Consider the following 25524-nt stretch of genomic DNA (forward strand, 5'->3'; position numbering starts at 1 on the left):
CTACCATTTCCCACACTCCCGAAAGGAGTTCTAGGAATTGAGAAAAATGGGCAAAACTATGACGCCGCCGAAGCCTTTTGTGCCCTACTTTTTACACTGGCACTTTCAGAAATATTTTCTTAAAAATAAACTATAAAATATACACATATTTATTATGTTTTGATTTGACAAATTCAAATCATGAAATGTTTTATTACAATGAGTAAAATCCCTACATAATACTAAAAAATAATGAAACCTCCAACCTCTAATGTAATCAAATTGGAAAAGATAGCCAAAAAATATTACTAAAATATTGTAGAACACTTTGAAATTATAGCTAAATTCTGCAATAAAACGGTTAGCAACTGTATCAAAAAGTAAAGAATCAATAAAAAAAATTACCTTATTATTCAAGTTGAAAAATTTTAAGTAATTTTTTTAAAATGTAGAGTAATAATTTTCTTTTAACTAATTTTTTTTATTTTTCTTTCAATATTTGTATTCATGAAGTGTTCTTTGATATTGTTTTTAAAGTGCATCCAGATTGGAGCCGCCACGAATTGTATAGCTGCTTCTCATTGGTACTTCCCTTTCCCAATTTTTTGCTGTCTTCCCCAGGCGAGAGCAAGTGCCTGGAAAAGAATCTGGAGGCGACCACGATTACAACGGTGGGCAACGGCAGTTCTCCCACCACGACGACCACCCTGACCCTGGCCACCTCCCCGGCGGCGGCGTCGGGGAATGGGCCAAGAAGCAATGGACAGGGCCTGAGTTTGAGTCCTGCCAACGGCAGCACGCCCATCCACGGAGTCTCCGAGGACAAGGACAAGGAAATCAACTTTACCTTTCCCGTCGACGATCGCGTCTGCACCATTGACGAGCTGATGCCACCGCCTCCTCCCGCAGCGGTCCAACAGCATCCGCATCCGAATCCACATCCCAATATGGGCAGCCTGATGTACAGTGTGTCGCACTCGCCGGGCTCGGCTACAACCATGGCAGCTGTGGCCGCGGCGGCGACTGTTATCCCGCCAGGAGCCCCATCCCCCATGCCCGTGCCCATGCCCATGCCCATGCCCACCCCCGCCGAGGCTGTGGTTGTGGTGCTGCCACCGCCGCCGCCACCACCGCACCACCACCACCAGATGGACGGCAGCTTCGGCGGCCTGCGGGAGGTGCAGCAGCAGCTGGTGCATCTGAGCAGCACGCTGGAGCCGCTGGTCAGCGTCAACTGACCCAGGGGCCCGAGTGGAGCCACCGCGTCCTCGTCGGCCGCCGAGTTTGCCCAGCAAACAGTTGGCACGACACCGACGTAAGCCGCAGGAGAGTTGGATTTGCAGTTTTGCACTGTAACAGGACGACGGGGCGTATAATTAATGGCCATGCGGGGTCACATTGAAGTGCAGTAATTAGGATTTGAGTTCGCAATTAAGTTCATTAATCACTCTCGACTCGAGTCTCCAGTCTCCAGTCTCCGGACTCCAGACGATCGTCATCAAATTGGGCCTGGCCTTTGCCCCAGCGGGGTATTCCATACTGCCATTTTCACAATTAACGAACTTTACCAGTGTTTCACTAAGATACTTGTAACTTAATTTAATGTTTTTTGTATGCGCATCTGTATATACAAAATTGGTCTAAATTAGGGCAAAGCATTAACCACGATTCATTTCGACACATTTCAAATGTGATAAAACGAGCGTATTCTGTACATAACTATTAAGGCAAGCGAACCATAACAACTGAGTGTATAATATGTAAGTGAATGAAAAGGAAACCAACCTGTATATTTGGCCAATGCGATTCAAAATTGAGCAGCCGCTGTTTGAGAATTTAAACGTAAACATTAATATAGCACGTAGTTAGAGGCATAGATTTCCCAGACACATAGAACACTATATAGACCTAGCGAGTAAGGCATGTCAACGAGATATATCGTTCGGAACCCAAATTCGACTCCAACAAGCAGAGGTCAGCAATCATTCGACTGGAACCCAACTAGAAGCCCAAACGATTTTCGGTTCTCCCCCCGAATCCAAAACAGAACTTGGCATTTTCACGTATTCTTAAGTCGGAAAATTGTATTTATTTTACACAGCAATAACCGTAATCCGTAATAAAGTGTGACTGTTTATGAAACCAAGGGAGATACGTGTTGTTCTTGAAACCGAAATGGAATCCGCAGAAACGGTAAGGTCTTTCCGCCAGCAATTTATTTAATAAAAATGCACATTTACTGCACTGCACACTTGCATCATTTGCGGTTTTCCGCTTCTGGCCCGGCGCCACCCCATCTATCTTATCCCATTGTGTGGCATCTGAAATTATGTTGGTAACATGTCGCCGAGCATGTGCTGCCTTTTCCGACGACCCGCCCCCCTCCATTTTCCGCCCCTCGCTTTTCCGCCGAGACCGAGACCGAGGAGCGCTCCTAAGCGACCGCGAGGACGACACCAGGCTAAAACCAAACTCAACGCAAATGAAAATTGCTTCCGCTTCCGCGGTGGCTCGAATACGGCCCTCGGATCGCTATTGTTGCTGATTGCATCAGTTCGCCGGGATTTACTCACCGAGGTTGGTTGGCGAAGGGACACTGGGGCAGTCGGTCCTTTTGAAAGTAATTGAAGGGAAGTAACGTCGATTAATTTGGTCCGCCTTTCGCTAAGCCACATTTACACAATACAGCATTGTAATTTGATACAAAACGTTGTAAGTGTTTTATGTACAATATTGACCAGCTTAATGTGAGATGGTGTTTAAAAAATACAACCCTTTCTATAAGAAGATTCTTGGCAAAAAATCAAGCTGCTGTACAGATAAAAAAGGTTCAAAAGACAAGTAAATCTTGACTTAAATTAATATTCTGTTGGCTCATATGGGTATTTCTTTTTTTTCATATCCATTCTCTGTTAACATTTTTAATAAAAAGAAACGGTCGCTTCATTTGCCCGTTATTATTAATACATTTGAGACCATTCAAACTGACTCACTGACCATTCCGCAAACTGAGCTTATTGATCGCAGCGCACTCGGTGCATAATGCGGCGCTGTGAAAAATTGCTGACCATTTGTTTGCCGATTCATATATCTCTGAGACAATGTCCAGCCGGGTCCGGCTGCCACTTATTGGTCGGCAAAACATTTGAATTTATGCATGGAGTTGGCAAGGGCCCTCCATGCCACTGCCGGTCCGAGTGGAAAGTGCGGCCGGAGCATTGAAAATGCATTGCAAAGTGCACAGCAGTCGAGGGCCGGCGCATGCAAATTGAGCAGTGCGGTTGCAGCCCTCGAGATTGCACATCAATATTGCTACACTTGACACATCCGGAAGGAGCAAGGACGAGTAGGAAGGGCCTGCCCGTCCGCTTCTGATTAACATTTGGAGTGAGCGATCCCGCCCCCAGATGGGCCATGGAAAAATCCTAAATTGCCACTGGAGATATTCGATCGGAGGATATGAAATTTGACTATTTTTTCCAATCTTTCCCTAATTCGGTGCATCGAGGGGCCCTTGAAGTCGAGCAGCTGGCATTGCTCATACGCAGCGTGCACTCAGTCCGGTTGTAAAAAGTTTTACCACCCCGCACTTCCAGGCAATTGGCGAAGGAAAACGGCTCCCATCTGCTCGGCAGCCATCAATTGATTTCCTACTTTAATGCACAGCAGCTCCGCCCTCCACTTCCCCAGCTTTGTTCCTCCGCCGCTGTCGGGCACATAAAATGAGCCCCAACTCCCTGCTTTTTATTACTTTTTCGTATGCCAGTGTGCAACAGTTGCGGTTCGATGTGTAAATTTAATCAGCCAGCTTACTCAACTTTGGTGCAGTTCGGCAGCAGCAGCTCCTTCCTGGGCCTCTGTCTCAGGCGGCTCCTTCGCCCTTATTGGTTTACTCGGGTTGAGTGCGGAAAAATGTCGAAAATAAATTAAATTTCAGCCAGGTTAACTAGCTCATTGGAAGCGGGCTTTTATGCAGCTGATGCGATGATCAACATGGCCAGGTATTTATGCCTTTTATAGATCCCATGTTCGATTTAATATTGCTGAAAACAAGTTTGTAAAACTATTCAGTTTTTAAGTACATAGCTTTCCAGAGAATTTCAAGTTTAATTTAAAATAGTAGTCATTACATTTCATATCGTCCTCTGACTTAAAATGGGAGCCTTTAATTATTTTATTTCGGTCAAGTGCCAAATAAATGGGGTAATGATATTAATAGCGGTTAACAGCTTAACTTTGGAATTTCCAAATGTAAATAAGCATTGTAAACTGAATAAGTTTGAATAAATTATTGCATCGTCCTTTGCCCATCAATCATTATTTTGTCCAACTATAAAGCGCTTCGTTTTTCTGCCATGACAAATCGTTTAAACGCAATGACAGGCGATGTCTTCAGTTCGAGCAATGTCGAGGCACGCATTTGTCAGTACTAATTGCTTTTCAAAGCATTTGCCAAAGTTGCGGAGGAAAAACCATTAGGCTTTAACCTCTGACAGCAGAGCAGAAAGAGCTGGCCATCTGAATACGGCCGTACATGAACGGAGTGAAAATGAACAATTTGAATTGTCCACGGGGGATCGGCATAAAAAAGGGGCAAGGAGCCGAGGGGCACCGTGATTTCTGCAACGCTTCGACACGTGTGACAAGCCTGCTGAGAACTGGCAGAACACGCATTTTATTATGGCAGACTGTTGCTGGGATGCAGAGCAAATAAAAGCAAGGCTATGGCACAGCCACAATAAACTAAAGCCTTTTTCGACACTACTTTAAATATTTATTTAAATTGTATGATGATGATATGAACTTATAGTAACACCGGACAAGGAATAAGAGCCTTATAAATAATCTTGAAATAGTAACATATACTGTGTAATTCTTAGGCAACCGTACAACTTTGACAATTTCTAATACTACAAATTCAGGTAGAATTTGTAAACAAGGTTCGAAATATTTTCTCTCAGTTTAATAGCCCTGCAGGACATAGAAAAACTAAATTCAAGATCGAAAAGATTCTTTTGCGGTCTGTCCCAGATGCAAAACTATGTGGACCGAAGCAAACGGAAAAAGAATTGCCGGATAGCTTGTGACAGCCCCTGGATGTGTTCGGGAGCCAAGGCAGCAAGGGGTTAAGCGAGGGTTAAGGGGGACCGGCAGCACAACCAATTAAATCGTCTCAAGTGGGCAAAGTTAAAGCCGACTTGAGTGAAAGTTATTCCAAGATTGATAGCCGCTCGGTTTCCATCGAGGTAGGAGCAAAACTTTAGCAGTCTGGGAAATCGCACATTTACCCCAAAACCAAATTAAGCGAAATTTATTTCGGGAACTACCCGAAGACCATTGATGAAACGAGAAGTACACTTTTGAATATCTCAACGAGGCAACTTCCCACAGTTTGTTTGCCGAATGGTCGACGATATATTTTCACTGGCAGAGCGGCCAGAAGCGGTCCCTTGGGTGTTATTAGAAACTTTTGTGAAATTCATAAATTTTTGCGGTGCAGATAAAATAATTTAAATGCCACACGCATTTGCACGGCCACTCCTCGAGCTTTCGGCTAATTTGAGGGATTTTCGGTAAAGTTGGCTGCTTGCGGCAACTTTGGCCATCGCCCATAATCGTTGCGGCATAAATCCATACGGTAACTGGTAAGTGAAAGGCATAAATATCCAATATGAGGTAAATATATCAAGCAATGCCCTGCCCCCCCTGCTCTTCCATCCTCTGCCATTTTTTACGCTCCACAGAGAATTACCCGCTGTGCCGGCTTCTCAGATTTATGATGAGACAAAGTTGCGCGCGTGTGTGACTCCATTAAATCCCCTAATAGGATAATGTGGCTTACGGAAGTAGGCAAAGGAAAAAGGCAGATATTGTCAAATTTATTTGTCACCCGCTGACAGACTGAAATGCAAATTTAAACCTGCCAAGGTTCTTTAAAGCGAGAAGGCAGAGTCGAAAATTGTGGCTTTTCCGCTGTGCATTTTTTCATTCTTTTCGTCGCTGTGATAAATGAAGTGAATTTCTGCACACACAGCAGGTGAAACAGTGTTGCCAGGTATACACATAAAGCAAAATGTAGTCAAAAAACATAAATCTAATCGATTCAAATGGGTAAATATTTTGTTAAAGGTAATGACAAAATAACTATAAATATAATTACTATATTTATTATAAAATTTTTGGTTACGTAGTTTTTATATTATTCAAAGGAAAAGAAAATGTTATAGATTTTGATATTTTTCTTATATTTTCTGTTAAAATATTTAAATAAAAAAATATAATTCTTAAATAAGTGAAAAGCTTTTATTTTCTGACCACGCAGAGCAGCCACGGTTTAAGGGTAGTCAAATGGGCAACCCACACCCCAGCGCACACGGCGCACAACGGCGCTGTGGCAACCCTAAACACGTGCTGGCTGCAAATATTGAGGACTGCATGTAGCCGGGGCTCCGGCTCCATGGTACAACAATACGGATGAGCGAACTTAAGCACGCAGCTTTGTGTATTGAACATGTCATCGGCAAAATTTGTGTCAAAAACCCGACCGCAAATGCCGGACGAGAGTGGTTGAGGGGCGGCGAGGGCGTCCTGCCGGTGGAGGGGCACCTGTACAGGTGCCTCCGTTGCAGCCATTGTTGTGTGCGGAGGCCAGTGCCATTTTCACAATATTTTCAGTTATGCTTCTGCCCTTCCATCGCCTCCGTTCCGCCCCCTCTTGTGCCACACGGCCTGCCACTTTGTCCCCTCTCACCGCACGCCTCCGACACCAACTTGGGTTCGGACTTGGCCTGCTGCTGCTGCTGCTGCTGTATGCTATATGGTATATGCTATATGCTATAGCTGTAGCTATACATCAATTTAACAAGCAAGCATGCACCTGGGAAATTAGCCGGCAATAGTGGTATTTTTCGGACAACGCCAACAGCAGAGCTTATGACACGTATTCGGTAGGAATTGGCCCGCTGAAAAGGAGCCCCGAGCATTTTCCGTTCGTTTTCTTTGCATCCCGAGTACGGCAAATTCCTAGCAAAGTGTGGTCTTTTTGTCTGAAATATTTGAATGTGAAATTTCACGTAATATCCAGTCGATTGAAGGACCTCGGGGTGCCGTTGCTCTTCATATTGCCAAATTGTTGTAGATTATTTCCTTTAGTGTCTTTCCTACTCATACTTGATATCTCATTCCAAAAAGAGTGTGCAAATATTGGTACTGGTAGTTATGGTTTGATTCCCAAACAATTAATAATTGAATCCGAAAAGGTAAAGCTGTCTAAAACACACGTTCAATACATAACCATAAATATTTATATTATTTAAAGAAATAAAAGCTTAGGAGCCAAATGTAGAATTGGTTCCTCTGCCTGCCCCAATTAAATCCAGTATTGGATTTCGCCGGATAAATTATTATTTTAAGACCTTTCGCGATGCAGATGTCAAAGCAATCAGGGTGCGCCATCGCGAAACCCCCTTGGCAGTGCACCTGAAGCCGACTGGCGTCAACAACAACAGCCACCTGTCCCGGCACTGTGTGTACCGACTGCATATATGTATATTCGGATGTGCCCCCGTATACAAAGGCTTCTTCACCCACGATTAGTTGGCGCACACACTGTTTCCGCGCCATTTGCTGTCACTTCGCCAGTTTGCACATCGTCAGACGGCGACGACATCGCTGCCAAGTCCGCTCATGCAGCACAGGACCTGTATATTTCTGCAGCTTTTTCCATCTGTGTCCTTGTAGGTTTTTGCGGAGGGTGCGACATGTCCTTCCACCGGCTAATGGTAACTGGAAATGGCAGCAACTCGCGCCAAGGCTGGGCGCCAATTTTGTTTGCTTTTACTTTTCATAGTCGTAAGACAACAATTTGGGGTTCGCTGCAATTTTCCGAGCTATTGGCCCTGATCAGGCTGATGAGTGGATGTGGGTGGCCCACCGCACGACTTCTGGCCTAAAACTTTGCGGCTGCCCCAGCGCACGTTTCAATGGCAGATGTCGGCCATGCATCAAGGTGCTTCGGTCCGGGCCAAGTTGCCACCTGAAAGTTGTTTTCCCGCCTTAAATCCGACACAGAAAACAATTTCGACCTTAATCGTTTCATGTTTTTATATACATTTTTGTATAATGTGTAATTCGAAAAATATATATGTTTGGACTTGTAAGAAGGCTAGTTAAAAATACTTAAAATATATTTAAAATACCAAACATTTGTCATTAATCATTCAAAGTAATATAATATCTGCGGGATTGTGATGTGTTTTATTTAATAAGTAAATTTATGATTTAATATTGTCGAATAAATGCCTCTTAAAAATGTAGTCTTTTCTTGCTGTTTGGTCTGATTCTGACTAAAACTCTGGCTCCAGTTGGCCGTCGATTTGGCCAAACGACAATTGCACTGGCTTCTATGCCTGTGCCGGGCTCTTGGCCAAACTCCGCAGCTCGGACCGTGGCGATTGCGCTGATTGTGCAATGCAATTTGGCCGACGACTTTGTCTCGCCTTGGTCAGGCAATTGAATTGCCCAAATTAGCTCTCGAGTGGACCGAAAGAGGAGAATAGTTGCAAGCTGCTTCCGTTGCTGTTTAAATCGCAGCGGCTTTAAGAGGAGAAACCGGAAAATTATGGCTGTCTGAAGAGGTACTCTCGCAAATGGGTTAATACCAAACGCATCTGGCACAATTGGGCTCAAATAATGGAGCCTGCGTTTTGCGGTCGCCAGCAATCGCAATATTAACCTCTAACAGACACTCATAAGCTCTCATACACTTGACAAATATTTGCCTAATGATTTAAATAGCTGAAGCAAGTTAGTTAAGAAATTACTAACTACTAACTCAACTAAAAAGGTGTCTAAAAGTATGCAGCAACATATTTTTGACTAAAAGACTGCATTGCATTTAATGAATACTTTTAGGCACCTTTGAAGATGATTTCTGTGGCATCCGAGAAGAATGGATTCTTACCAAAACTTGAGGCTCCAATTTAATTGAATTTAATTTCCCCTTTCACACGCAATTTACAACATATTGCCAAGTCCTGGACTTGGCCGTAACCACGCCTCTTGGAAAGTTCACTTGTAATGTATTTAAATGAGAGACAAGCCCATAACCAGCGCCATTTTCCTGCTGGCCCACACGTCGTGAGCGCCAAAGTTTTGCTATTATTAAGGGCCTCATTGTCGGTTTTGTTGGGCCCTTGGCGACTGTCCGCCGCCGCTTTCCCACACTTTTCCACACACGAACATGTGCGAATCTAGTTGGGGAGAACCCCAGCCCACTGTCCACACTGTCCCGGCCCCAGGCCACACAATAAAGGACAATATATTTCACACAACTTTGTTCATATTTTTAATGTCAGGAGTATTATAATTACGTTCATTGACTTTGTTAAGTAGCCTACTTTATGCTAATGTGATTTCATTGCATAAAATGAAAATGACCGAACGGTGGGGTGGCAGGAGCTTTGCACGGAATATTTTTACATAATTGAATGAGCGGGTGCCTCAAGTGACAGTTGCTGGATTTAAGTGCTAATGCCTCGTTATTTACTCAAAGTGGGCTTTGCAATGCTTTTTAAAGTTAAACTCCCTACTTTTTGTTCGACTCCCGTGATGATGTAAAAAAGTAACTCGATGGGAATTAATTTAGGGTAAATATTTTGTTTGGCGGCAATTGAACGAAAGATACATCAAAAACCAAATAGTAAATTAAATCAATTCAAACCTTTATGCCGTGTTTATTATCTTATATTCCCAATTACCTGTAATTCAAATACCGATAACTAGAAAAAGGCATCAGTTACACAAAATATTGCTGTTGGCCCTCAATTATTTAACTTTATAGTAAACACTCTATAAGCATAAAAGCAGCCTCCTTATCAGTACTTAGTAGGCGACTGTAAAAGCCTCAATTAAATTAAAAAGCATTACGTAAACAGGGAAGGAAGAGCGGAGAGCTCGTAATAGTTGTGTATAAATACGTCATATTGGGGGAACGACAAGCCCAAATACGCAGACTGTATCGATTCGGCTGGCTATTTCTGTACCCTGTGCCTGCATTGCTAATACGCCGTGTTGTGCGCCCATTATTTAATGTCCAAGCCATCGATTTGGCTCGGCGGCTGCAATGTCAATATCAAAGACACTGCGCAGCAAGGTGGCGGAAGCCGTATAGTTTCCTGCCGGAGAACTGCTGAACTTCTGCTGCGCCGCTAATTGAATTTACAGGGGCGACAGGTGGCACAATGCCAGGTATAAATGCCGGATTGCCAATGAGCGCTAATTAATAGCCAAGCGGACCACGCAACGCGGCGTATCCCGAGCAAACGAGCGCGAAACGTGAAAGTGTCTTTAATTATTCACATTACCTTCCGAGAAACTTTCGAGTGAACGGCTTCAACATGGTGGTCAACTTCAAGGTGTTCAAGAAATGTTCCCCGAACAACATGATCACGCTCTACATGAACAGGCGTGAGTTTGTGGATTCCGTGACGCAAGTGGAGCCTATTGGTAGGTATCACAAAGGACACAAAAAGTGGAATTAATATAAAAGAAAAATGTACATAGTACCAGCATTACATAAGGGATACCTAAAATAAATCGGTCTTTTTGAAAGAGTACAAAAGAGCCAAATTTTATTAAATATATAAAATATACATTTTTTTAAATTGAAAAAAAACAAAAGAGGCAAAGATTTTCCATTTTGTTTTAGCTTATATATTTTTCGTAATGTCCTAGATACTTAAATACTTAAACAAAAAAAATGATACAGCTTAATAAGTTCTGTATTGTTTGTTTAATTCAAATATTTCAAGCTGTGGTTTGAATTGAGTTTGCATTGCAGATACTTTTACCTTGTATCTAAACTACATATATTTGTACCATTGAACTGGGATTTTCCTGCTTGCAAGACGAACTCCAATTTGAGCATAATTAAATTCTCGTCTAATTTATGCAAACCAAGGCGGCTGTATTAGCGGCAAACCAGGCTTATTAGTTACGTGACCAGGCAAATCACGTGGCTCGGCCGTAGTTTCGGTCATCACCGATTAATTATCATCCCTTTGCAGACGGAATCGTGGTGCTGGACGACGAGTATGTGCGCCAGAACCGCAAGATCTTCGTGCAGTTGGTCTGCAACTTCCGCTACGGCCGCGAGGATGACGAGATGATCGGCTTGAGGTTCCAGAAGGAGCTGACCCTGGTCTCGCAGCAGGTGTGCCCGCCCCAGAAGCAGGACATCCAGCTGACCAAGATGCAGGAGCGCCTGCTGAAGAAGCTCGGCTCGAATGCCTATCCCTTCGTGATGCAGATGCCACCCAGCTCGCCGGCCTCGGTGGTCCTCCAGCAGAAGGCCAGTGACGAGAGCCAGCCCTGCGGAGTGCAGTACTTCGTGAAGATCTTCACCGGGGACAGTGACTGCGATCGTTCGCACCGCAGGAGCACCATCAACCTGGGCATCCGCAAGGTGCAGTACGCACCCACCAAGCAGGGAATCCAGCCCTGCACCGTCGTCCGCAAGGACTTCCTCCTGTCGCCCGGGGAACTCGAGCTGGAGGTGACCCTCGACAAGCAGCTGTACCATCACGGCGAGAAGATCTCGGTGAACATCTGCGTGCGCAACAACTCCAACAAAGTGGTGAAGAAGGTCAAGGCCATGGTGCAGCAGGGCGTCGATGTGGTGCTCTTCCAGAACGGCCAGTTCCGCAACACGATCGCCTTCATGGAGACGAGCGAGGGATGCCCCCTGAACCCGGGCTCCAGTCTGCAGAAGGTCATGTACCTGGTGCCCACCCTGGTGGCCAATTGCGACCGCGCGGGCATCGCCGTCGAGGGGGATATCAAGCGCAAGGACACGGCCCTGGCTTCGACCACACTGTGAGTAGCTAACAAGTAAATTATTGAAAAAATTCAAATTCTGAGCTATTTATGTTGTATACATTAGATTCATTAAATTCTATAAAGAAATACTATTTTTTGGAAATGTATAGTTACATTAAAATGCTATTTTAGGTGCCCAAAAGTATGTAACAAGTAAAGTATGTACAATGCTTTATTTTTCTTTTGCGTGACAATACTATATATGATTTATAATAAACCCTATCAGCAAGTGAATAGCTTAAAATTTGCATAAAATCATCATACATTTTTTATAATGTAAATATTTAAAAACTATTCTAAAACAAGCATTTTTTTAAAAAAGAAAAAAATGTTTTAGCTAATTAGACTTACATTATTAAAATATCTTTTTTCAGTATTGCCACTCAGGATGCCAGGGATGCCTTTGGCATAATTGTCTCGTACGCTGTGAAGGTCAAGCTCTTCTTAGGAGCCTTGGGCGGTGAGCTCTGCGCCGAGCTGCCCTTCATCTTGATGCACCCGAAGGTACAAGAAAATCCTTTCCAAACACTGTTAAATCAATTAAAAACTGATCCTTTTGCAGCCAAGCCGTAAGGCTCAACTGGAAGCCGAGGGCTCCATCGAGGCCTAAACAGAAATGGCTACCTCAACTAATGACAAAAAATGGCGTATTTCTACAAGTCTACCCGATGTTTGTGGATCTTAAAAAATGCTGATGTTGCTGAAATGTTCTGAACTGCAGTCGTCGTACTTTTCCTATATAGCAAATCCAATATTCATATATGTGTGTATGTGTACTATATTTATAACTCAACCAACAATTAAATATGAACAGAATTTATTTATGAATTTGCAAATAATGTGTTGCCCAGAACTGAAAATCGAAATCTAATAGCATAATTTAATGTGAAATTTCTGTTTATCAAATATCACTACTAACGAGTTCTAGAACTGTGTTGAATTTTACTCAAGGAACAGTCTAGATAGCATTCAATCTTTAGAATGGAATGCACACATGCCCACTATTAATGCACTTTCACAAGGCATTTCCTCATTTCCTAGGCATTTGATATCTTGCAACGTCTGCTGATTATGTATTTATTGAAGTGCAGTGGGGAAATCAACTGAAGCCAGTCCATTCTATTCAATTGCTGATAGCAGCCATTGCTTTCGTGGCTAAGTAATTCCAATTATTGCTACTCTAAGGAGCTGAGAGGGTGCCTAATTAATTCATGGGAAGATGGTGGAGGAAGTTTACTGCACTAAGTCGTGAGTTAAGGGATAATTTGATATAATATGGTCAGATTTAAGGTGAATTTTGAAAGTTCATCACAGATTGCAGCTTAAAGTTTAAACTTGCATATTTCGTTTTGCCTTTCCCCAAGAGCAGCAACCACTTAATTTGGCCATGTTTACAGCCAAATGGTTTCTGGCACTTTCAGTTGGCCACGATGATTATATTAATTGGCTCCCAATAATTTTCCTACTGTTCGGTCACCATGGTGGTGAAAATACAGCTCGAAAAGTAGCCAATCACTTTGGAGCAACAAACGAACACCAGGTGGTAGATTAGTCAAAGTCATTTCGCATAATGGCCCCAATCGATTTTACGTAAGGCAGATTAGGTGATCATCGTCTTTGGAAGTGTTGTTTTACAATGCTTGACAGTAAAATCGCATTTTAAACACACAACTAGCCTATGCAACCGATAAGATGGCGGGACTCAAGGCAGAAATAGTTGACCGTATTAATAGTTTAATCAACTAGTTTTGAGAACTTTTATTATGCGAAATAGGAGTTACTCTATATCAAGTGTTTATGAAAGAATCATAACAAATAAAAAAGGGAAATGCCCTATGACATACGTTGCTCAAACATTAATATAGGGTCTGACAATTTCTTTAACTTACGAGCTGACGTTGGTTACCAAGTGGTTTTGGTAGCTAGTGTTAGGCGGTATCAAACATCTACTCCTGTTAGTCTGGCTGATAAGACAACACCCACAAGAAATTCGCTGCAGATGTCTGCACTAAGCAAGGTCCTCAGTACCCAATACATACACTCGAATCCCAATCACCCCGCGTTATCAGTTGGGCAAACAAAAGCCCAGGCAAATTCTTACAGTAAACATGCTGATTAGCCGCCTCTTTATTTACTAGTGGATAATCTATTAAGTGGTGCATGAATATAAAGAGTAGTTCTACTTTCCGCTGGACAGTCGCTTGGAAGCCTTTGTTTCGCCCCATCATGTGTTGCAGCTGCTGTGGAGTGACCCAGCAAAAGGTCTGGGTCTTTGGACTAGGAACCCTTTTCGCGGTCTCGGGACTCATGGCCATTATATTCTGGCCCGGCTTCATAGACTCGGAGATTATGAAGGTGCGTGAGGAGTGGGGTTGTGCAAATAAAATAAATGACGAGCACTAACGATTTATTTAAAAGTCCTTGCCCCTGACGCCCACTTCGAAGACCTTTGAAAAATGGGAGGAACTGCCTATACCCTTGTATGTCTACATGTACCTTTGGAACTGGACAAATGCCGCAGACGTCCAGGCCTTTGGAGTGAAACCAACTTTCGAACAACTAGGTCCGTATGTCTATCGGGAGGAGAGAAGGAAGATGGACGTCGAGTGGCACGACAATGGCACGGTGACCTTCAACCCCCAGAGAACCTGGTTCTGGGAGGAAGAACTGTCTGGTGGTAAGCAAACGGATTTAATTACTGCCCCCCATTTGCCTTCGCTGGTAAGTAAATCAGTTATAAATTAATTTAACTTTTTCGTTAATCACATTTAATTTTTAAGGCTGCTTCCAATCAAATGCGGGATAGCAACGCCTTTCTGAAGTTCATGTTCAACCAGGCCCTGAATGCGAACGGAGGACATCTTTTCGTGACCCACACGGCAGCCGAATGGCTCTTCGACAGTTTCTACGACGAGTTCCTTCATTACGCCATGACCCTGAACAATCCTTTGGTGCCAGCCATCGAAGATGACCACTTTGCCTGGTTCCTCCATCGCAACGGATCCAAGGACTTCGAGGGGCCCTTCACCGTGCACACAGGAGTGGGTGACATCAAGGAGATGGGTGAAATCAAGTATTGGAAGGGCCAAAACCACACAGGATGGTACGACGGTGAGTGTGGACGGCTCAATGGCAGCACCTCAGACCTCTTCGTGCCCGGTGAGCCCAAGGAGAAGGCCTTGACCATCTTCATTCCGGACACTTGTCGGATCATAAATCTGGAATTCACGGGCCAGAGTGAAACGATCCAGGGCATCACGGGATGGAAGTACGAAATAACACCCAATACCTTCGACAATGGTCAGATCAATGGCAACACGAAGTGCTGGTGTCCTTTGGAAAGACAGCCGGATGATTGTCCGTCCACCGGGGCCACTGATATGGCACCTTGTGCCGACGGAGCGCCCATGTACCTGTCGGCGGATCACTTTATGTACGCTGACGAGAGCTATGGCAGCACGATCAACGGCTACCAACCCAACTACGATCAGAACAACTTCTACATCATCATGGAGCGCAAGATGGGCGTGCCCTTGAAGGTCAATGCCAATGTGATGATCACCTTGTACATAGAGGCGGATAACAGTATTGAGTAAGTGATCTTACTCACCATTTCGTGAGTTATTATTAAAGTTTGGTTTCTACTTACCATTAGCATACTGAAGGGCCTTCCCAGTTTCTATGCTCCTCTTTTCACCACCGCCAGTCGGGCGGAGATTGACGAAGCTCTGGCCTCTGAACTCAAGGTAAGTTTCAAAAAAATATGATCACATAACATTATTAACGAGTAATATTATCCAGTTGGCGCTCAATCTGCCTGCGATTGGCAGATACACTGGGGTGGGTTTTCTGTGTCTGGGCTGCATTCTTATAGCCGTTGGCGTCATACTCACTGTTAAGAGAAAATGGTATGGCCAATCTGAATCGGACAGACTAGCTCTCAAGGACAACGAGGAGAGTCCAAATCCACCGGAAACACAGGCCAATGCATTCGACCAAAATTTGTAGTTTAGTATTAACATTTCAAACAAAAACAGCACATCAATGTGATTTTTAAAACAAGTAATGTGATAACTAACTGTATTCATTTTTTTGTTTTATAATATAAGCGTAAAACACCAATTTGGGTATTTTATAAAATTTTTTAGATATACTAAACATAAAATAAATGAATGAAATCAGTGGATTAAAAGTAGATTAGAGAAAACTTATAAAATTTAATGTGTTTCTGTAAAAAAATAATTCTTGGGCTTTATATTAGGGTCAACACAATTCCTTATAAGCAAACTTGTTTGCTTTGATAATTTCTTGATATTAACCATGGGTAAAATTGAAAATCGAAATGGCAAGAGAAATATAGTATAGTGTGCTTTAGTAATTTTAAAGAAGTAACATTAAAGTTTGTCAATTATGTTTCAATTAGCTTCTCGCTCATCTAAAGTCGCAAAAATGTCTTAATAAACTTAACAAACCATAATGAAACAATAAATTTTACAGTCTACCAAAAAAGTAGAATGCTGATTAATTTAGATTAATTTCGCTCTTATCGTAAAGCTTTCAAAGATATCAATCGCTCGCAAGCCAATGTCTTTGAGGAAGCTTTTAACGATTAATCCATCAGAAGTGTTCCAAGTTAAGATTTAAAAATAGAAAATCAGCAGTTAATTCGGGGGGAGCGCTCTTGAAATCTAATCTGGATCTTGAGGGATTGGACATCAACGAATTCCAAAAGTGGGCTCGCCTATATATAACACTGGGTAAAGGGAATGGCGTACCATTTGCAAAAATCGATCGAAGGCAATGCATTGTAGCTGCTGCAGTGTCCGCCGGAAAAAGATCTGGGTCTTCAGCCTGGGAGGCCTGATCCTGCTTGTGGGCATATTTTTGGCCTCAGCCTGGCCAGCTGTGTCTCGGCGATGGATTCGCAGCTTTTTGGTCTTGGCCCCTAACTCCTTCATGTACAAACGCTGGGTGACTACGCCAATGCCGGTATACAGCACGGTTTACCTCTTCAACTGGACTAATCCGGAGCATCTGAACACCGAGGGCGTTAAGCCCAACTTTGAGCAGCTGGGACCGTACACATTCAGTGACTTCAAGGTGAAGGAAGATTTGCAGTGGCATCAGCCGGAGGTGACTTATTTCGGAAAACGCACCTGGCACTTTCTCCCCGAAAAATCTAACGGCTCCCTGGAGGACGTAGTCGTCGCGCCACATTTTCCATCTTTGGTAAGTCTGACTCTAAATTATTGGTAGAGCCAATGAAGCACCTAAAAAGGGTTCCATAAGTTATACTTAAACGTCTAGAAAACGAAATGTTTTCAATAAATTTTGTCAGTTATTCAAGTATTTTAATACGTATATAAAGTAAAAAAGTTAACTTTTAAAAAACAACTTTAATGCGGTGCTGCAAACTTTCACATGTTTATTTAGAGCACAGAGTATCTGAGTATCTGTCACCACATCGAGTAATCCCGCTTATCCCGCTATCCGCTTTAGACAGCTGCATTCTATTCGCGCCGATTACGCCGAATCCTGCGCAAGGTCGTGAACTTTGCCCTCAATCGCGAGGGCGGCGCCACCCACATAGCCCACACGGCTGGTCAGTGGCTCTTCGACGGCTACTACGACCATCTGCTGGACTTTGTGGAGCAGCTGCATTCGCCCTTGCTGCCGGTTCAGAGCAACACATTTGGCTGGTTTTACGAGAGAAATAACTCCAAGACGGCCGAGGGGAACTTTACAGTCCACACTGGCCGTGGGGATCTCAGTCGGATGGGAGATCTTCTCCTGTGGAATGGACGGAACACAACCGGCTATTATCCCGGTGAGTGCGGCAAGGTGAATGGCAGTACGGGGGAGCTCTGGTCGTCGGAGAGGCAGTGGAATCAGCCCACCTCAATTTTCCTACCCGATGCAGCGCGTTACCTGAACCTCTTTCCCAAGGAAAACCTGACTGTCGATGGCATAGACGTGTGGCGCTATGAGTCCACCAATCTCACCCTCGACAATGGCCAGTTGTCGCCGGACACCAAGTGCTTTTGCCTCAAGAGTCGCGAGTGTCCCCGCAACGGAGTCCTGGATTATGGCCCACCAGCCTTCAACGGGCCGTTCTACATGTCTCACCCGCACTTCTACCTCACGGACGAAATGTACAGGGAGAATACCACGGGCCTGCGACCACGGGAATCCGAGCACGGAATGTTTGTGATAATGGAACCCACTCTTGGCATTCCACTGAGCCTGAGGGGCCAGCTCATGATTAGCACGAGAGTGGTGCGCGATGAGGCGATTGAGTGAGTCTTAAGTTTTAGTTAGACTACAACTTTAAAGCTTAATCAATTTTTTTGACAAATGATTTTAATTTTTATTGCAAAACTTTATTTTCTATAACAATCTGATTTTATCTGACTACTGTATTTTTTTTTTTATACAGCTTATTCAAGGATGTGGCCTATGATCACTATGCTCCTCTCTTCACCATGGAAATTCATGCGGAACTAGATGAAGGCCTCACAAGCCTATTAAAGGTAGGATTTACTTATTCTTTATAAAAAGAAAGTACTTTTGATACTGCCTTTTAAATACAGCTTGCCTTAAATGCTGCGATTATTGGAATGTACACAGGAATCGGCTTACTTGTGCTGGGATTATCAGTTATCATAACTGGCTTACTTCTCATACATCGAACAAAGGCCCAAGTCAAGTGCACTTGAATCTGATAAGACTGCTAGCGCTAACAAAGCACTAATTTGGCAAATCACTGGGGAAATTTCGGGCATTGTTTAAGGCCACAATCAGTCAGGGCTCTTTAAGGCCAGGCCATAAAAAACGTAAATTACGTGCTCGTCTAGATTATCCAATTTCGCTCAGGTGTTGCCCAGCTGAGGGCATCTAGAATTACACTAAATTATGGCCTTTCAAATATGCTAAAATTTATTAATATGTTAATAATTGTTTTTTGCTGTTCGCCCATGCCATGCCAAGAAGAAAGAAGGGGAGGTCCTTGAGCACGTAAGCTGCATACTTTACGGCGTACGAACTCTTTCGCCAGGCAGAGCCGGCAAATACCGAACTGGAAATTTGAAAAATGCCAAAAGAATATTATAAGCGACTAATTTATATGCACCAGGCACGCAAACTTACGTTTTGCACACACATTGTTTGTGGCCCACGAAAAGGACGAAGGAACAAGTTAAACAATGTATGAAAATATGAAAATTATATGACTGCCTGTATGTGTCGGCCATAACTTTAACAAAATCTCTAACGGGGCGAGAAAACTGGGGTAATAAAGTACATGGTTAGAGCATTGCCATGAATAAATACAAATAACCCATGCAAAGTATTTTTAACCAAAAAACCCAAACGAATTTAATCACATTTTTTTAGCTAATTAGGTGGATGTGCAATTAAACACCTTTGATAAAACCCTTGCTATTAAATAAACTATTTACCTATTATATTTTAAAAGTTTTTCTTACTCATTGGCTGAAAGTCAACATTTGATTTTGATCAAAACACAAAATACTTTCATTATTTGCCCATAAAATAAACAAGAATGCTTGCATATTTTAATTTACAAATTTAATCTTGACAAGTTGCCCAAGGCAGGTCAAATAAAGGGATTCCAACACATATATTTAAATTTATTTTCAACAAGCTTAGTTTATCATTTCTGTGTTGAGCTTATTCATTTACCATTATATTTTTTTATTAGATTTTCTTTTTAATATGGTTGGCCAGCATTTGATTTACAGCCTGCTTCTGTACTTTATTATTTATTTACGAAAATTTAAAAGACTCTTCTAGTAAACCCCCATTTATTTTTCTGTGACACATTTTCTTTTGACATTGAAGGCATTCTATTGGTTATTTTCTGAAAATAATTCGTTTTTTATTTACTTTTACTAGTCAAAAGCGACTCTTCAAGGGTTGACTAAGGATTTGCTCTATTTTTGGGTTTTCTTTTCTTAGTCAAGCAACCACATCTATGCGCAATTGTGCGTAGAATTTTTATGAAATGTTTAACCAACGCTCCAAAAGGACAGAAATGAAATTAAAGGAGGCAGACTGCCAGCTAAAAGAAAAAGGTGACCAGCAACAAGAACGTTTAATTTTGGAAAATTGGTTGTCAAGGTACGCAGACGGGCTGACATTTTAATACTTTTTTAATGCTTGTGGTAGCCACTTAATAATGGGTTTTGGGTATATTCATTTTGGGCTAAGAATAGGCCATAGAAAGCGTATAATTCCTTGTAAAGTGTATTTTCAAAAATTAACTGTAAGCCTAATTTATTATTTTAAGAGTCAGAGAATAAGAAAATCGTTTTATTTATTTTGTTATTTAGAACATAGTTTTAAGAAGTTCAGCACCAAGTTACAAAATTACTGGGTAGCAACAGACCTAATCCCTGTATTCACCTGCCTTGCCATAACATTTTTAATGTTTCTGTTGTTTTTTTCGACTAAGCATAACAAGCAACAGATCGCGTCAGTGACCGACTTCATTATTTTGGCTAAATCCGAAAAACCAAGAAAAAAGAGCCTGAAAGCACGGATTGGTGGGGGATGTCCGGGTGTTCCATTGTGGCCTGCTGTCCGTTTATGTCGCGAAAACTTCGGTGTCCTAATCTGCTGCCTGACTTGCATACTAATTTGTTTGGTTTCCCCAGCCCACCCAGTTTGAGTGGGCTTTACCCCTGTCCTGTCCATCGACCTTCAGCTCGTTGCCTTGCCTTTATGGTCTTTTGGGCTGCTGACAACCCGTAGATTATGTTGTTGGCTTTGGCTTGGGCCTGGTCCAGCGCCTTTGTATGCCGGCCAAGACCGAGTGTGTTTTCGGGTGTGAGTTGGCCCAGTGTCGTGTTGCCCTGGCTTACAGATTTTCCAGAGGTTCCACTGGGCCCCCCACTTGTTTGTTTATTTCTGCCGGCCGTCCATAAAACCCTGTTTAGCTGCTTAATTTTTTCCTTTGTCATGTTGACAGTCTCTCTCTCGGCTCAAGGACTTGTTGTGGGGTTCATTTTTCGCACAATTTAATGTTGTTTAATTGGCATTTAAGTTTGTGAAAATGCCTGTGCTTCAAGCCGCGATAAGGCTGACATTAAATTAATGTCAGGGATTGTTTTTATTTTTGACTGGGGTATCAGCACCCAACTTCATCATTTATTTATACCTTTTTGGTATAAAAATTAGTTGATAAAATATTGGTAGAATTCTAAAACGCATGGCGAAGCACAATGATGTTTGTGAAAGAATAGTAAAAAATGTATGCTACATTTAGGTACCAAGTCACCGCTAAACAAATCCGATTGCCATTAATAATTCGTGACATTTTAACTACACTGTTGAAACCGCATCTGGCTTTTTAAGGGACCTTGTGTTACAATTTTCTATGCCATGTGCAATGGATCAGGCTCTCGTTTTACATTTTGTTAGCCGCGCAAATTGCATTGGTCCTCTGGCGTTGGGTCAGAGCTAAAAAGTTGACAGCATCAGCGGGGAAATCTGCCGCGAAAAAATGCTTAAATAAACATAGACTATTTCGCGCTAACTCCAAAACAACGGAGAAAAAATCACTACATACGTGTTGGGGAAAAAATTTAAAAATTCAATTTAAAAAACATGGAAGAATTTCCTCCCACTCCGCTTTTCATGAAATAGAATTGGTTATGGCTTTATGTTTGTAGTTTTCAGTTGGCCAACATTTTCTGGAAAAACTGTGAGCCGGGCATAAAACCATACGTACAGTTGTTAAACTAATATTTAGCCAGTGAATTGATAACCGAAGGGGGCTAATTGAAAAACAGCATGTAATAAAATATGCGCGCTCCTAGTTTGAAGCCAACAACTAATTAAATAACTCAGTTATTCGCTGGCATCTCGAAATTCCGCAATTAAAACTGCGCCTGGCCAACACACATGGCAGTTTCAGCACGCATACGCAGTGTGTGCCGAGCGTTCTAATTGCCTGCATTTATGAAGTGACCATTAAGCCCGAATGCAATATGTAATGCTAGCTCCGTTCCCCAGATGGTTTACCAGTTCGGGCGGGCTATGGACAAGGCTTTAAGACCTCCTTTTTTATCTGGCAGAAAGCCAAAGGCGAAGGTTGTGTCCAAGGCAGGCCCAAGATGCTGGAGCATCTTTCACAAAAACAATTTGCCCCCGGATAGAAACGTTAAACGAGCAGAAGTGTTGGCCAGAAAGAAGAGAGACTACATAAATTCGAGAGGGAAAGTATTCGACGTCGGACCAAACGAGCCGGCTCACAATGTTTGGCATCGTGTCGGAGCATATGACTATGCATATTTGAAAGGCAATTTCCCCAGTGTTCGGGTCATCGATGCAAATGCAATTTCATTCTGTTTACCAGGCACTTAACAAGGCCCCTTTAATGCTGAATTTATCCCTTTTCATATCCGTTTGGCCTAAGGCCCTGTTTGGCCAACATTCTGCAGCAGCTTGCACATGTGTTCCGTCAACTGAATCGCGCAAAAATTCGCACTTCCGCGTTCGCTTCCGCCGAATATGTATTTATATCGATCAGCCACCTGCGCTGCACGCACCCAACAATTTTCGCACTTAAACCGCAGAAATTTTGTTAAATTTTCATTAAAAATACATGGGCTGGCAATTGTGGCAGCTGTGTCGGCATCAAAATGTCACTGCGCCCCAGCCCCCTTGGAAAAGCTTTTGCATCCGCTCCTGCAGCCATGTGTGAAAAGTTTTTGGGGGGGCAGTTGAGGGGCGATGGGCTGAACCTTCAACGGAATATCCAAACAAGTTACAGCATTTTGCAATTATATATGTAAATATCCACGTGGGCTGGCTGCCGGCTTTATTTTATTTAAGTTACCAACAGTACTGCCAAAAATGTGGGGAAATACTCTGGGAAAGTTGCTCTGATCTTAAGGAATGACCTTAAGCTTTTCTCATTATAATAAAGTCTTTAAGTTTGTACATATACAAAATAATATCTGAACACATATCGGTTGTGAAATCTCTCAAATTTGGCTACTGACTACATAACTAATGAAATGCATTTGAACTTAATGACCTGTATTAATTTGTCATAACTAAATTATTGACATATCTGCAAGATTAATATGGCATCGTGGTTATTGCAAATGGCATCACCAGAACTTCAGCCAATAGCTCTCCCATTAAATTTCCTAATTAGGCAGCTCCACAAACGCATTCCAAGTCAAAACTCTGCATATATTCCACATTATTTTCTTATTTGAAGCTCCACATTGCTCTGCATATATCAAAATAATCAACTATGAAATTCTATCCACATTCCATTAAACCCGTTTCCCCTACGCATTGCCATAATTGTCAACCACATGCCATTTATGCCACTGGGCTTTCCATAATTTATTTGCATATACTGAGATACAGATACATGTGACTTAATGCCGGAGCCGGGCATTTAATTAAGGCAAATCCGTGGCCATGGAATGTCCTGGCTCACAGTGCGAGTATCACTGCAGCATTTAATAATGTCAATTCCGGCTGACTTGTGTGCGTTGATTTAGTTGAGACTGCGGCTTTGTTTATGCCAATTTACAGTTCTGCCGTCACCGGAGGATCCTGTGACCGGCGGACCGTGTAGGTCAGCTGGAAGCCCGTCTCGGAGGCACTCGACTGCGAGTCACTGGCGAAGCGCAGCACGAACGGTGGTCGGGCCACAAGCTCCTGGCCGGCCAGACCACTGCCACAGTAGTAAGTGGCCTGCAGCTCCGGCCTGGCCACCATGTAGGCGCTGGGGATGCCCAGGTAGTCGGATGCACGCAAAGGGGTCAACACTGTGCTGCGACAGTCCGTGTCGTAGGCCGGTCCTTGCTGCTCGGAGTTCGCCTTCGAGAGCTCAAAGTGATCGATCTTGTAGCTGTTATTTCAAGGAGGCACATAATATTATTAATTAATTCACGGGCTTATAAGTAGAACAAATATTAATTGATAATTTATATACATTTATTGTTCTACATACTCACCTTCCTACATCTTTTGACATAATGTAATAATATTTTATTAAGAAATTTAAGTTTTGGTGTAAAATAAAATTAAAGACTTATCTCTACTTGGATTTTTAATGACTCATCCCATGTCATAGCCAAAACGACAACATAGACTTGATTTTACATACCATTTTTTAGGTTTAGCGGGTTTTAAAGTAAAGCTATTTAGATAAGTAATTTCATTTTAAAAAATGTGTCATTAAATTTTAATGCCTTTAGTTAACAAAGTTAGTTACCATTTTTAATATGAGCACATTTTTTTTAATGATTTGTTTTCTTAAGACAAACATGATTTAGCAAAAACGCGGTTAAAATCCTGCTTTTTTAATGCTTAGTATAAATTCTATTCTTTTTTAACTTATAATATTGTAAAAATTGTATTAAAAAAGCAAGTATTTTTCTACCCAACCCTTTAGATAGCTGAATTTAAAATAGATTTTATAAATTCCCGTCGCTTGGCTGACTCACTCACCTTATCTCGCTGTCGGCCGCTCCCTTGACACAAATGGAGTACTTCATGTTGGGCATGTAGACGCCGCCGGCGAAGTTGAAGCTCACGATGCCTCCCGTCGTGGTGCTGAAGTACTGATCGCAGCCCAAGGGAGCCAGCAACTCTAGATCCGCCACGGATGGCAAGGTCAGAGTCTTGATGAGCTGGGCGGCAGGGCCGGATCCCGAGCCTATGCCATTTTGTCCGCCGAAAATGGTGCGCGGCAAGAGGTTGCCCAAAAAGGGCAGGATGGGCCGTACAGTTGGTGCCTGCAGCTCGGGTTGCCTTGCATTCAAAGCAGTCACATCCCTGGGGCACTCCAGCTGGGTGAGAGTCAGCTGCCAGGTGGACTGCCGGCCGAGGGGCGAGGCCAGCCGGAACAAAAGCTGCAGCTCTTGACCCCGGCGCAGTGGGAAATACAAGTGCTGACCGCTGTTGCGACCGCAGAGCCGGAAATGCCGAATCTGCAGAAAATCGACGCACGCCAGCAGTCCGGAACTGGCATTGAACTGCGGCTGCGGCAGCTCCAAGCGCTCGAAATCCAGGCGCGCCTGACACACCTGGCCGCTCCACGGCGCCACGCGGTACTGGCAAGTATCCAACTTGGTCATCTCACCCGTTCCCGGGCTGCTGAAAACGATGCGCTTCTGGCGGACAGCACCGCTCCGCACATTGCAGGCCACCTGACAGCGGGCTGGTGTAAAAGCAGCTGCCACAAGCACGAGGCCAATCGTCAGCAGGGTGAAATCCATTTTGGCCCACTTCGACGGGGCTACGCGATTTGATTGGGAAATTTTAGCTGAACAGCGCTTTTATATCAGTTTCCGAGAGCAATAGTATCTTTCGGCAGATAACTGCCATTGACATTCGGCGATAAGGTTTTGAAGATGTGAGCTGGCGATAATGTATCTGGGCTCGTTCCACATCATGGCTGTGGAATTTTTGGGGGCCAAAGAAGTGGCAACATCGCTGAGTCAAATCAAAGTTAAAGAGTTTTCTTGCATTTTTAGTGCTTCATTACTCAGCTGCAAAAGAATTCTAGTGCGCATTAAAATATTCAAAATATATTTTCCGTTTTAACAACTTAAATCAGAAAATAAAAGTCCTTGCATATCCATTAAATACTTTATTTTCATGGGATTTTATTTTAAC

At 43.0% G+C, this 25524-nt stretch overlaps 5 protein-coding genes across 6 annotated transcripts in view; 4 read left to right on the forward strand and 1 right to left on the reverse strand.

Annotated features, from left to right (window-relative positions):
- LOC108034170 (insulin-like growth factor-binding protein complex acid labile subunit) overlaps positions 1–2125 on the forward strand; it is a 51297-nt gene extending 49172 nt beyond the window's left edge. For both annotated transcript variants that reach the window (XM_017108977.3, XM_017108978.3), the window contains one exon: positions 601–2125. In XM_017108977.3, the coding sequence (XP_016964466.1) occupies positions 601–1217 (617 nt within the window). In that variant the 3' untranslated portion in view covers positions 1218–2125. The remainder of the gene's footprint in view (positions 1–600) is intronic.
- An 8127-nt stretch (positions 2126–10252) lies between these two features.
- Positions 10253–12676, forward strand: LOC108034242 (phosrestin-2). Its single transcript, XM_017109093.3, has 4 exons — positions 10253–10485; positions 11046–11853; positions 12231–12360; positions 12419–12676. The coding sequence occupies exons 1-4, from the start codon at positions 10377–10379 to the stop codon at positions 12464–12466; spliced, it is 1095 nt and encodes a 364-aa protein (XP_016964582.1). The 5' UTR covers positions 10253–10376; the 3' UTR covers positions 12467–12676.
- A 1368-nt stretch (positions 12677–14044) lies between these two features.
- LOC108034311 (protein croquemort) lies at positions 14045–16072 on the forward strand. Its single transcript, XM_017109181.3, has 5 exons — positions 14045–14211; positions 14275–14577; positions 14637–15448; positions 15512–15602; positions 15658–16072. Exons 1-5 carry the CDS (start codon positions 14083–14085, stop codon positions 15862–15864), a joined length of 1542 nt encoding a protein of 513 aa, XP_016964670.1. The 5' UTR covers positions 14045–14082; the 3' UTR covers positions 15865–16072.
- Positions 16073–16647: 575 nt separating this feature from the next.
- On the forward strand, positions 16648–19191 carry LOC108033271 (protein croquemort). The gene is made up of 4 exons (XM_017107536.2): positions 16648–17085; positions 17356–18152; positions 18293–18386; positions 18447–19191. Exons 1-4 carry the CDS (start codon positions 16657–16659, stop codon positions 18570–18572), a joined length of 1446 nt encoding a protein of 481 aa, XP_016963025.1. The 5' UTR covers positions 16648–16656; the 3' UTR covers positions 18573–19191.
- A 4035-nt stretch (positions 19192–23226) lies between these two features.
- LOC108033440 (uncharacterized) lies at positions 23227–25138 on the reverse strand. The gene is made up of 2 exons (XM_017107769.3): positions 24355–25138; positions 23227–23752 (listed from the first exon to the last, which is right to left on the reverse strand). Exons 1-2 carry the CDS (start codon positions 25122–25124, stop codon positions 23428–23430), a joined length of 1095 nt encoding a protein of 364 aa, XP_016963258.1. The 5' UTR covers positions 25125–25138; the 3' UTR covers positions 23227–23427.
- Between the last annotated feature and the right edge of the window lie 386 nt (positions 25139–25524).

This window comes from Drosophila biarmipes, chromosome 2L (genome assembly GCF_025231255.1).
Source record: "Drosophila biarmipes strain raj3 chromosome 2L, RU_DBia_V1.1, whole genome shotgun sequence".
NCBI lineage: Eukaryota > Metazoa > Arthropoda > Insecta > Diptera > Drosophilidae > Drosophila > Drosophila biarmipes.

Excerpts from the sequence above, each read along its gene's own strand:
- LOC108034242 (XM_017109093.3), top strand. The coding sequence starts at position 10,377 with ATGGTGGTCAACTTCAAGGTGTTCAAGAAATGTTCCCCGAACAACATG. Across the intron at positions 11,854-12,230 it reads GCCCTGGCTTCGACCACACT|TATTGCCACTCAGGATGCCA; the intron begins GTGAGTAGCTAA and ends ATCTTTTTTCAG. Across the intron at positions 12,361-12,418 it reads TCATCTTGATGCACCCGAAG|CCAAGCCGTAAGGCTCAACT; the intron begins GTACAAGAAAAT and ends ATCCTTTTGCAG.
- LOC108034311 (XM_017109181.3), top strand. The coding sequence starts at position 14,083 with ATGTGTTGCAGCTGCTGTGGAGTGACCCAGCAAAAGGTCTGGGTCTTT. Across the intron at positions 14,212-14,274 it reads TAGACTCGGAGATTATGAAG|TCCTTGCCCCTGACGCCCAC; the intron begins GTGCGTGAGGAG and ends TTTATTTAAAAG. Across the intron at positions 14,578-14,636 it reads CCCCCCATTTGCCTTCGCTG|GCTGCTTCCAATCAAATGCG; the intron begins GTAAGTAAATCA and ends TTAATTTTTAAG.
- LOC108033271 (XM_017107536.2), top strand. The coding sequence starts at position 16,657 with ATGCATTGTAGCTGCTGCAGTGTCCGCCGGAAAAAGATCTGGGTCTTC. Across the intron at positions 17,086-17,355 it reads CGCCACATTTTCCATCTTTG|ACAGCTGCATTCTATTCGCG; the intron begins GTAAGTCTGACT and ends TATCCGCTTTAG. Across the intron at positions 18,387-18,446 it reads GCCTCACAAGCCTATTAAAG|CTTGCCTTAAATGCTGCGAT; the intron begins GTAGGATTTACT and ends TTTTAAATACAG.
- LOC108033440 (XM_017107769.3), bottom strand. The coding sequence starts at position 25,124 with ATGGATTTCACCCTGCTGACGATTGGCCTCGTGCTTGTGGCAGCTGCT. Across the intron at positions 23,753-24,354 it reads GCGGCCGACAGCGAGATAAG|CTACAAGATCGATCACTTTG; the intron begins GTGAGTGAGTCA and ends TTGAAATAACAG.